General features: G+C 38.4%; 1 protein-coding gene across 1 annotated transcript in view; it reads right to left on the reverse strand.

Moving 5' to 3' along the window:
- LOC113666415 (uncharacterized) overlaps positions 1-11,187 on the reverse strand; it is a 28,888-nt gene extending 17,701 nt beyond the window's left edge. Inside the window, exons 1-18 of the mRNA XM_027182191.2 lie at positions 10,947-11,187; positions 10,212-10,373; positions 9,776-9,946; positions 9,275-9,463; positions 8,773-8,943; positions 8,444-8,632; positions 7,789-8,018; positions 7,459-7,691; positions 6,963-7,181; positions 6,261-6,519; positions 6,029-6,146; positions 5,339-5,544; positions 3,656-3,894; positions 2,913-3,018; positions 2,447-2,608; positions 1,726-1,857; positions 1,218-1,349; positions 571-777 (exon numbers count right to left, since the gene is read on the reverse strand). Coding sequence (XP_027037992.2) covers positions 571-777; positions 1,218-1,349; positions 1,726-1,857; positions 2,447-2,608; positions 2,913-3,018; positions 3,656-3,894; positions 5,339-5,544; positions 6,029-6,146; positions 6,261-6,519; positions 6,963-7,181; positions 7,459-7,691; positions 7,789-8,018; positions 8,444-8,632; positions 8,773-8,943; positions 9,275-9,463; positions 9,776-9,946; positions 10,212-10,373; positions 10,947-11,019 — 3,198 coding nt within the window. The 5' untranslated portion in view covers positions 11,020-11,187. The remainder of the gene's footprint in view (positions 1-570; positions 778-1,217; positions 1,350-1,725; positions 1,858-2,446; positions 2,609-2,912; positions 3,019-3,655; positions 3,895-5,338; positions 5,545-6,028; positions 6,147-6,260; positions 6,520-6,962; positions 7,182-7,458; positions 7,692-7,788; positions 8,019-8,443; positions 8,633-8,772; positions 8,944-9,274; positions 9,464-9,775; positions 9,947-10,211; positions 10,374-10,946) is intronic.
- Between the last annotated feature and the right edge of the window lie 1,048 nt (positions 11,188-12,235).

A 12,235-nucleotide genomic window follows, 5' to 3' on the forward strand; every position in this document is an offset into this window, starting at 1 on the left:
TATAAACGTACTGCTCTTGCATTTCGCGCTTGATGGTAATCCCGCCCTGATCGATATTTTGAATGTTTCAAAAAAAAAATACAGAACTTTTGAATCACTACTGGTGCCTTTAAGTCGTGAAATGCATTTGCGCTCACGTGATTTCCTATACACAGGTATCGCTCAGCGCAGTACCTAAAAGGATACCAAAGTGCCCATGTTAATTTGCATAAATTTGTAGAGTTAGATTTTTTTTCGAGACCAGAAAATTTTCGTGAATATTGAAAGCAAACAACACAGACTCAGGAACCTGTCTATTAAGATCTGCACCGTCGAACGGACGCAAGTTTACAGTAACAGTAGATAAAAAAGGTTTTCTTCGTTATTTTCTTTGCGTAGGGAAAAACGCAATCTGAGTTAACAGTTACCTTTTTGGCTTAGGAACGACCTCAGAAACAAATTCGTTGCGCTGCACGTATAACTTGGGGAATAACTAAACATAGTGAAAGTGACTCTAAACCAACTATTTTTTAGTAAGCAGGTAGGTCTTCAGATAATTTTGAGGAAGGGAGCACAAAGGAAATTACTTACGTTGTTTATTCCACTTAGGTCGACTGTAACTCTGACGTAGAACTCGGCACTTGGGAAAAGGTAGCTATAAGCTGCAAATACGAACAATTCTGCTTTGATGAGATTCAGGAAATTTCCTTGGATCAGTAGCTCCATCCGTGTCATTGTTAAGTTCAACCGACAATAAGTTGAAATCCCTAGAAGTTCTGTGTAACCCTCGATATAAGCCTGGTGATAAAGAGTGTTGTTCATTAGTACCTGTACAATCCAAACTCTTGCGCATAAAAAAATAAAGCATCCTATTCGACAACGTGCCGCACATCCATAGCAAAGTTCATCTGCCCATGACAATATAATTGGCAAATACAAAAAATTGTATAAGACCATAACGCAAAGTCATGCACATATAGGAGAAGATTCGACTCTTGAATTGAAGAAACACTCTTGGGCCTTGGCTAAATTCATGTACTGGTGTGTTTCGTTTATTTATTTTCTTATTTTCGAAGTTTCTGTTACTGTTCTTCAGGCCCATGCTAAGCATTTTTTTAAATAAGCTCGAAACCCAGGTATATTCTTCTCTGACAAATAAAGCATAGACTTGCGAGTTTTCACTTTGAAATATCATATTTTATTGTAATTAATCATATTAAAACTTCATATCGACTCACCTCTATAAAAATTGGAGTCTTCCTTGCGTCAACATAAAACCAAGGTCCTTTATCTTGCTGGGAGGGACTGCGGGTAATTTTCGCAATGCCCAAAATATTGATCGGGTCAGGTTTCAAGTCCACAAAAATTGCCTGTAAACGATATTAAAGAGTTTGGGTGAACTATCGGTCCCGACATGTGGAGTTGATCGTTACAAGGCTGTAAAAAGATTCCGTGGTAATTAAGCTGTGGCTGTAGTGTGGAGCAGCAGTGGAGGAGAGGCACTTATTGGAATACGGAAGTCTTAGAAATTTCAAGTATCGGCCAAGCTATGACTTATAAAAAAGGACCTTAAAGCAATGAGCGTTTAAGTGATAGAAAGGTCTCAAGCAGCTGTCTCCAGTTCTCTAATATCTACATACCGAAAGTAGATGACTGCTGTTGGATTTGCCAGCCATTTTACTTCAAGAACCAAATACTCCGTTGGAAACAGCCATAAAAAGGAACAAGCAACTGAAAGTTTCTTACCGTATCTGATAGTTTGATGTGTGCATATATTTCCCATCCCAGAATATTGACTCGTCCTTTGATCATAAATCCTTTGTAGATGTATGGGCCACCTGCGATTCGCAGATCAACATTGTCAGTTGAATATGAGCCCTGAAAAAAGAAAAAAGGAATTACGATTTTAGGAATACATTTTGAAGGGACCAAAATTTCAATCATGCTGGCCATGGTGTACCGCCGTCGTGGGTCTGTGATTAAAGGAAATCAACTTGGCCAGGGGAACTAATGTTAGTTGAGGTAGTGTATCTCTTGCATAAGATTGGGATGCTTTTATTTTGACAATTAAACTTGATCGGCAGAAAGGTACAGAATCCATTGATGACTCGAACTATCGCTGATAGACCAATTCCATGCGCCACTAAGCTGGTGCGACAAAGATAGGGGAGGTTAAAATTCTACGTCTAAAGGAACCGGCCGATCAATCAATTTCATGAGGTGGATTCTATGATTTCGTTTCATGCCTTTTTTCAACTCTCTATTTTCACTCAGGCTTACGTATTTTAACATAAATAAACAGTCTCCCTAGAAGTAGCCTCCCTCCGATTTTTGAAGCCTGTTCTGCCCTACTGATTTTAAAATTAAAGGAACCTCTTCAGACTCAACGCTTCCCTTGGTCATAGGATGAAAAAAAAATTATCACGGAGAGCTGTGGTTTTGTGAGACGACTTCTCTCAAAACTTACCTCGACGCCTTCTGGGAAGCCAGTTTGTGCAATTGGAGGCGGAAGCGGGAATTTCAATCCTAGAAGTCGAATGATTTTTCCAAGAGTCAATGCTGTTATGCTGGCATAAAAAAACTTAGGCTTTCCAATTCCAAAATAGCCACTTCCACCGAAACAATGACCCTATCGACAAGGCAAAGAAAACAAAAACAGATTTGCATACACTAAACGACATGGTGGCTCCTAAGACAATCTAGGAAAAATGCATCAGAATCAAAATAAAAGTCAATACTCGTGATCAGACACTTTTAGTATGTTGATTGGTTACTTTTAAATTTTTTTTACTAAATCTCAGACTTAGATGAAAGTGCTTTTAGGGAGTATTTGAGTTATACAATTTGAATGTCTTTTGAACCATTAGAGTATTTTGTTCCAAATGCCGACACTGCATAGCTGTTTTTATGCAAAATGATGTAGTGTTACTTACATCGTTATTAAAGTCTGCTGGTATCAAACAGTCATATCCAAATTCAATTCGCATTCCAAACTGGACACCAGTGACTGGAAATGGCACCCCAACTTGATATGTCAACCTTACATCAAAAGATTTTATTATTTCTTAGAAATTAAATGCAAACGCAAAGTGCTTAGAGTATAACATGCATCAGCGTTAAAAATTGGGAACTAAAGGTGAAGGCACGCTCATGAAACGCTTTAAAGCAAAACAAATTATTCTAGTTTGCTCAATAGCGATTTATTTTGTTTTAGTGGACAAGGTAAACACAAGAAAGCGTAAGATATTAAACAACGTGGCGGAATATCTTGAACAATAAACCGTGTCAAGGTTTCAAAACGAAAGGAAGCTTGTGAAAGAACACAACGGATGAAGCGTGCGAGCTCGGCAAGCAACTGTGTGAGGCGATTTCTTTTAAAACGATAAAAATATGTGAATAGCTAGATGCGAAAAATACATCTAACCTTACCGCAATACCGACTGTGGCCGTAGTGAAGCGCCAAATGAAGTTGCCTCGCTCCAATTCGAGGGTTCGTGCCTCAGTTTATAGTAGCGCCGAGCGCGTGACAGAGAGTAATAGGTTCATGTTCCGTCGACGCTTGCCTGGATTCATTTTACTGTTCATCTATTTTACTTTTTAATTCTATTGACTAATCTCAATCCTAATAGCTGGAATCAAAAGCCGTAGCTTTGTGAGTTGCGACACTTAGTCTTACCCGAGGAAAATATTACCAATACCGAGAAATGGAATGGCGAAAGCCTTCCTCCATATTCCTCTCATGCCTAATTTCCCGGCTACCACCTGTTGTAAGAAATCGTATTCCAACACACCGAACAGAAACAGTTCGCTATTCGGTGCTTTGATACCATCGCGATAAATGTCACCGTTCACTGGAATCTTGATGTCTGCACGGAATCCCATCTTGATATGTTTGGTCGTAGCATTCCAGTCAGCCTGAATAAGAGTGAGGAATCATGGTCCTATAATGTATGATAACATAGCCAGCGTGCTTGCCCTATATAAGTCCTATTGAGCCGCTATGAACAAAATCTTTATTTATGCACGCCCGTGCGTAAATAAGATGACGTGAGAATTTTTGTTTTTGTGTTTATTTTTTTTTTTAGTTCATTTGGCTTTGATTTTCTCCATTTTTCCCGTAAATTTTGAGCTTTTCATTCACAGTTCGCGGTAATTAACTGAATCAAATGTTCTCGCTCAAACCAAAGTATAGAATGTGGCGTGTTTTTGACCGGCCAATAGGGACGTTTATTTACTTTTTTTGTGCGTTGTGAGAATTTGCACTCAATCACAATAAAAGCTTCTTCGCGCAGATCCTTGTTGTCGCTCCGTTATAAAAGAGTGTTCTCATGCTTTTAGCTGTGTGTATATCGAGTTATGGATGCACTTGAGAAGTTTGAAGAGCACACAAAAAGCTTGAGTTGCTCTCGGCTGCGCCTCGAGCTACTCTTACGCATTTTACGTGCTCTCCAAACTTCCCGCGTGCATCCATAACTCAATATACGCATGCTAAGCTTGAACGAATTCCTAATTTTTCCAATAAAGCATAAAGAAGAGAATTGGATATTGCAATACAGAAGAGCAGCGGGAAGGTTTTCTATCTCCCAAAATATATAATTTTGTGAAAGTTTAAAAGCGAACTCGCAGTGGTACTGAGGAAGTATATGCCAATGGCTACGGCACGAAAACAAATCAAGCTGTATCCGTTCTGTGTCTGAAACTTTGCATGGCTCGATAGCTCCATATACATATCAATCATAATTATGGCCTATATAAAATCATGGCCCGCAAAGCTATCTCTTCCTTTCCTTCTTCTCCCCTCCTCCTCCCCCCCCCCTCCCCCCAAGGTTTCCCTGACAATCAAGTTAAAATAACCGTATGGTAAAACAGCAAAAGAGTTTTTGTCTTTCACCTAATTACGCCATAAGTAGGCCAAGGGCTATTCCCATACTAGCATATATGCAAAAAAGCGAGCTTTTATACCCGTTTTGACATGCCTTCTAGACGTCCTAAAGCAACAGCAAAGGTACAGGGGGCCTCTATAATCTCTCTTCTTTGAAATTCATATGGTAAAAGTAGTTTATTCAAAACGATTTTAGTGAAAACAAGAAAAACATGCACCCCTCTTGTCATTTTCAGGCCATTTTCTCTATTGTGTGGCTCGCGTTTCGCCAATTCTGTTTCAAATTTACCGCTGGTCAGTCTTAAAAGTTCGGGATATGTCGCGGCATTCTGCGCGATGTCCTGAAATCTCTACTTCAATGTCTTCAAGAGGTACAATGTAAAACCCTTCATTTCGACTGAAAATTACTACAATAACAAGTGGGAGGGAGATGAGAAACATGTTGAATTTATGGAGTATTCTACAGATGTAACTTACCTCGACATACAGCTCAAGTTTGTGAAAATACAGGCCACCGAAAATGCGGATATTTGCGAAGCCCGTTGCAATTCGGATATTTTTCCACTGGAAGTGACCTGTTATGTACCACTTGGCGGTTGGCCCTACGATCATCTTAACAATTTCACAGAATTTATTGCCTTTGCAGTCTTTTGGTAAAACGATTTGAGCTGCAGCGAAAATGCCTGTAGAAAAAAGTACATCATTATATCATTCATAACCGATAGCATTGATTTCTCGCCAAAATACGTAGATTTAAACCATACCGCTGAGTACGATATATTTTTAATGCAATGTGCTACATTAAAAAAAAAAAAAGTATTTTTTTTTGCATTGGCAAAAGGTAAGAACAGCACCGTAGAAAACAGACTGCCCTTGAAACAAAAAGCTCTCACTGGTTACGCCATAAATTGCACTTAGCAGTGAGAGCCCCAAGAGAGCATCACGAACGTTCAATTCGTTTCTTCATGAGCCACACTTCATAAGCTAAAGCTAACAATGTATTCTATCTTAGGACAAGGTGCCACTCTCATTTTCCTCCAAAGATCGAATGAATTTTTAAACATTCATGTTTGTTAAGCAGTCTCTCAAAGCCCTATTACTTCATTTTATGGTTTGGATTTTTCTTCATGAAGCCGAACTTTTTGGAATCTAAATAAGCAAACCTACCTCTTGGAACACTTGCAATGACAAAACTATGCAGCGGTTCTTTCGAAAACTGTGTCTCGGCATCAATATAGACGTCCTGAAATCCAAGGCTCGCTGGGGGGCAGAATGATACCCCAATCTAAAAGGCAAAGTACAAAACAAAAATACTTCAATCACAGAGCTCGATGATCATTTCCTTCACCAATTTATAATGCATTACACTTTCATAATTGCTCAGTATTGTTGGTATTACCTCTAACTCAAAGCCAAGTTTGTCCAGGAAATCCACTCCGATTCCGGACAGTTTTTCAGCAACTTTTCCAAACGATTCCCGATCAAAGGCAAACCCGACAGCAAAAGCGGATCTTCCAAATCTAATTCCAGTTATTATCTCAACATGAATTGGGACACCGCCCGCATCGATTGAGGCTGTAAATCTGTTTACTCCACCTTTTGCGAGCTTCCTTACAAATTCCGCTGGCTTTAAGCTGAAATCCCACAGACCAATTCCTCTGTGGAAATAAAAAGATTCAGAAGTAACGTTTGCATATGTCTCTCGTGGACCACTAAGATATCAATTATTCTCAGGAGGCAATACATTATGAAGCAAATAGGTGGTCGATAAAGAAATTCAGAGTGTTGTACAAATTGTTAATAGAGAATAATGAGGGAGAATAATCTAATCAGATTCTGAACGACGCAGGAAAAAGAGCCGCTACAAACTATCCAGAGTTTCGCTTAGACGAGGAGGTGGCGCTCTAAAAGTCAGCGTAGGAACTCTTTACGATCGTTAATTTTCATCGTTAACTCTGTCGATAAAACCAAAGTTGTCTTGCTATCTAGAGCTTAGTTTGGAGCTAAAAACCTGTATTTTGAGTTGATAAGTGAAAGGAAAGGTTATATTAAGACATAAGGAAACCAAGATTTTCTAACGCTGTTAAGAATTATTACTTACTTCAAAGCATTCACAAAGAAATCTGGTAGGGAGCTTGGCTTTAAACCGTAGGAGGCCATTACGTCCATAAATGTAACAGATGGTGCCGTGCCTTTAGCATACACCGATCCACTAATCACATCTTTCTTCACTTCAGTGCGGAATGCAGTTCCTGTTTCGATATAATGATCTCCTTTTGCTTTAAACGTCTGGGAATTACCTTCTGTGTAGTACGTAAATCTGAAGAGTTATAAGGCAGAAATGCTTATTTCTCTGTTGAATGAATTACAATTTACTCTTAATTTTAATCATGAACATTTGTGGAATAAAATTTCTTTGTTCAACAAGAGAAGATATCATTGGATAAAAGCCATGGAAAGTCTCTTAACTTCGATCACTCTGTATCAATTTGTCCCGCGTCAGTGAGTTAGCAACAGAATTAAATTGACACAAACAAAATATATTTGTAAGTGTGCTGAAAAAAAAAAACTACCTCCGAACAGACACAAATTCTTACCTGACATTTTTGACGATGAATCCGGTAAACGGTACATACTCATCTGATTTTGCGCACTGAAATTCGTATTTTCTTAGAGCTTGTGATTCGTCAATCCAGATGGTAAACGTAGGAACAGTTTCAGTTAATTCGGGCTTAGTCCATTCCGGTATCGCGGATATTTTTGAATAGTATGTTGCTTTATTTGTGACAACTTTGTTGATGGTCAGCGGATCAATTATTTCAAAACATACCTGAGCGAAGAAGGACCAACGTTAACAAGGATTAACTATTAACAACCAGTCCAAGTCAGATCCTGACACCATCATTACATTTATCTCACCAACACACCTTAGTCAACTTCTTTTGCCCGTAATCGTCTTTATCATCAGGGACTACTTGGATGGCAAACCACCCGCTTTCCAACTCAGTTTTCATGAAGTTGAAGTTTGAATACACAGCGAAAGGAACATCCTGTTTGTGTGCCCCAGTAGCTGAGAACTTCTCGGCCGCTTCACATTCTATTGCAATCCAGGAAGCTGGGTCTGTAGGCGTTTTGTCGGGCTTGTTGGGTTGATACGCTTTAAACAAAACAAGGACGACAAGCTGTCAGTGCCCCCATCACTAATCAAAAGGTTAAAAATGGCATGTTTTCTCATGTCTTCGAATGTATTTTTTGGGTATGGTAGAAGAAAATAGCATTACCTAAAAGATCGCCAGAAAATCAATCGCGAAGTGATAAGTTCCAAACGACTGGGCTTTACATACTGTTATGTTCTTTAAACAGGCACTCCAAAATAAATAATTTGGAAACAACATGGCCCAGCGTGTTCCTTCCATTGTGTCCTTCTTGAACATGAATCACTTATAAAAAAGAAGTTCAATGCAACGATTTTATGCATATTTACATTTTGGCTCAAGATCACTGAGGAAAATTTTCAACAATCCAACGAATGTATTATTTTTTTCGAAAAACTTAATAATTTACGTTATAAAAAATTCTTACTTGTACATCCATCCTCTTGTGTGGGACAAACCTTTTCTTCTTCCGCCAGACCAGCACACTCATCACCGCCATTTGCTGGAGGAGGATTTGTACAGCTTCTCGTCCTTTTCTTGATTCCTTGCAGACAATATTTAGGCTCTGTGCATGCTGTCCAAGACGAATACGCTGACCACCCTCCATTTACCGCACCTAATAGTACGAATGCAAGTATTTGCAAAGGGCAAAGTTGCAATATAAATTAAGAACCCGACTCTTTGTTTCATCATTTACATAAACACTACACTTTGTCTGACCTTCATAAAAGCACGCACAAAGTAAGAATTCCTCACCTGGACATGACTTGATTTTGCAACTCTTTGCTTGAGAGGAGTCCCCAGTGCAGTTTTGTCCCCCACCGGTAGGGGTTGGGTTATTACAGGGTCTGCTTCTTGATTTAGAACCAGTACCACACGTTTTACTACACGCTGTCCAAGATGACCAAAGACCAAAGCCGCCATCGACTGTGAATGATACAAAGGTAAAAAAAAATAAATAGCACGCTTCCGTGTTTAACCTTGTAACTGTATTACACTGGAAGGATGCAATCAAGTGAGAAATGAACGAAAAAATGGGGAAAAAATAATCAAACAAGATAAAAAAAACAACAAAAAAACAATAACATAAAAATGACAAAATAAATCAACCCAACTCCAATCAAATCAAAATAATTTTGTCGTCATAATGATCATGAGCTCTGAATTCTTGATTGCACAGTCACTGTGACTGTGACGGTCGTGATTATGTGGAACTTTGCATTCGACAAAGATGTTTCAATAGGAGAATTATTTTAACCTGGGCATTCTGCAAAACAAGCTCTCGCCGTTTCTGTGCCGTTCCCAACACACTGCTTCCCGCCATTCATCGGAGGTGGTCGATTGCATAACCTTGTTCTTTTGAGAACGGTCCCTCCAGGTATTCCACATGTTTGAGGACACTGAGTCCATGGAGTCCAAGCTCCCCATTCGCCGTCAAGAGGACCAGCTAAAAGACAATATAGGCACAATGCAAATTGAAGTCTCACAGATAGCCTTGCCAATTTACAATCATAAGTTTTATTAACAAACGGCTATTATTTTCACACAGGTATTTAAAAACAACCCTTCAAGTGCACCTTCTCTCAATTTTTGTCGATATCTTTTCAAAATGTGAAAGCTAATAACTTCAAACTGCTTGTTATCAGCTTAGAATTCACAATTAAAAAAATACTTAAATTGACTTTAGTGATACATTCATTTCGCACCACTGATGACTGATCCCTACATAGGAATCTTTTAAATAAGGGGATTTACTTACTTTGACACGGCCAGATACATTCAAGTTTCGTTTGGAATGCATCACCAGAACACGGTTTCCCATCGGGAGTGGGAGTGGGGTTGGTGCATGCTCTACTTCTGTTGACCACAGATCCTCCGCACGGATTGTCACACAAAGACCATTGGCTCCACTCTGTGAAGCCCCCGTCAACTGAAATGATTTGACATCAGTAGTTATCCAGATAAGCGAAATAGAGAAAGAAATACAATTATGATACGAAAAGTATTCTATATTTATGAATACGAGGAAGCACCGTTTTTTCTATACCAGCTCTGATGTGTTTCTTAGTTGATTTTGCCAAACAAGAAGATTTTAAATTACAATTGTTATTTTGCTGCAAATATTCACGCTAGCTTATTGGGTTAACTCTAATTATTGATCTTTTACAGCTACTGACATGTGTGTTGGCACTTACTTAAGCAATCTTTTTGTTCCGAGCTTTCTCCTTCATCGCAATATTTTCCATCATCACTTGGGAGGGGATTGGTGCAAGTTCTCGTTCGAATGCGCTGATTTCCCGCGCAAATACCTGCTGCACAGCCGCTCCATGCCGACCAACTGGACCAGCCTCCATTTACTTTCAAGAAAGAATAACGCAAAAAAGAAATGACAATGATAAATAAATAAAATAATCAATGGGAAAGGGCTGAAGTAAGGCATTGATTCTCCTATCATGTAGTTTCTAGAGCTGAATAAGTTTTCAACAATTTAAATTATATTTGGATCTGTTCTGATTCAAAACGAAAAAGAGAACAGCATTTAGTATCGCTGTAAAATAAATTGAAGTAAGTGCATCGAGTCAAAGAAGGGCATCATCAAAAGTTCTTGAATCCCGATTGATGTAAAGAATTTCACAGGAACTTATACACACCTTTTCTATTTTCTTGGGTAACATCATCTTAAGAAATTATGGCGAAAACTTAGAAAGTTCTATGGCTTTTAATAAGAATCTACAATCCATGAGACGAAATGATTCAAAGATCGTCAGAACGCAAGTTTAATATAATTTTACGGCTTCAGTTCAAATAGAACCTTTAGGTTTACTTTTTTACCTTGAGAGATCAGCTAAACCTCTCTTTGTCTAAAATTTTTTGACTGGTTTAGAAGCAATGAAGTGATAATACATTTTTAGCAATAAAGAAATACTTACCTGCTGCTTCAACATAATTCCAAAATATCACGACCAATAAGAGCAAAAATACTAGTGCTACAACTTTGTGCATGTTTATCGACTTTTTCTTTAAATCTCTCTACTAAACCGAGCGAGGACAATGCATAGCCCTGGCAATCCACCCGTCCTATGAGTTTCTTGTCCTCTGTTTGAGCCGTAAGACAAATTAAGGCTCCTTGGAATAAAAGCGCTTCGTGTGTCTCAAAAATTTAATAAAGGTGGAATTCATAGACACCTGAGTTGATTTATATCATTTGTTGACAAAGCTGTATCAATTTTTGTTTGAAACGGAATGTTTGATCTATGTAATTAATATTATTTCAGTGGAGTTAAATCGACGGTTATTTGGTGATACATCAGAGATGTGAACTTCTTAATCATTAGAAAGCCTTTTGGACATTTGATACCAGACATTGGATAAATCCAATTGTAAAAGAGTGATTAAGATTTATAAGCACTTTTTGTATAATGATAATGTGCACGGAGGTTTGTGATAACCAAACTGCACTGAGTTGGAGATATAAATAAAATTGGATTTAACGAAATCGTTCCGGGAAGTAATTACAACTCAGTTCTCTCAAACAGTCTCTCTCCCCATGAAGGAGTATATTGATGATATCAGAATGTATCAAACTTGCATAGAAGACCGTTAGAGCGAATCTTAAAATTCCCCTCATGAGCTTAAGCACTCAAGCTTTATGCTCTAATCTCTTGTTAGGTCAAAGTTATCTTTTCATCATCCACCGTTTTTCCCTAGGTCTTTAAGCAGCTGTACCGATTTCTGAACTTTTAGGTAAAATATTTCGCTTCCCCCAGAAAATCACAACTTGGAGGGACAATATTCTGTTTTCCCCAGAAAATCACAGGTGTACATTGGGTAAACAATCAAATTCTACCTCATTCCTGTAAGTATTTGCTAAGTAACGATGACGTCTTTCTCTATAACAGATAAGCTCGTGTATCTTCAATACCAAAACTCGAGCTAAAGGTAAAGCGTAAATTTTATCAAAAAGTACCCTTCAGAAATATGTATTAACCGATAAAAAAGTATTTAATGGCAGCAAAACGTGAAGACACAACAATTTGAGAGATCTGTATTTGGTGGTCAAGCGAACAACAAAATGGGGAAAGTGACCCAGTGTGTGTAAAGCTGGGGAAACTGTTTGAGGTCCAAAGTCAGATGGCCAAATAAAGTTTAACTCGTTAATTACTGCACAGTTCTATTGATATTGATATTTCATAAATTTTTTTCTCATTACCCCAAAATC

The sequence above is a fragment of the Pocillopora damicornis genome, chromosome 3, assembly GCF_964200805.1.
Source record: "Pocillopora damicornis chromosome 3, jaPocDami1.2, whole genome shotgun sequence".
Classification (NCBI taxonomy): Eukaryota; Metazoa; Cnidaria; class Anthozoa; order Scleractinia; family Pocilloporidae; genus Pocillopora; species Pocillopora damicornis.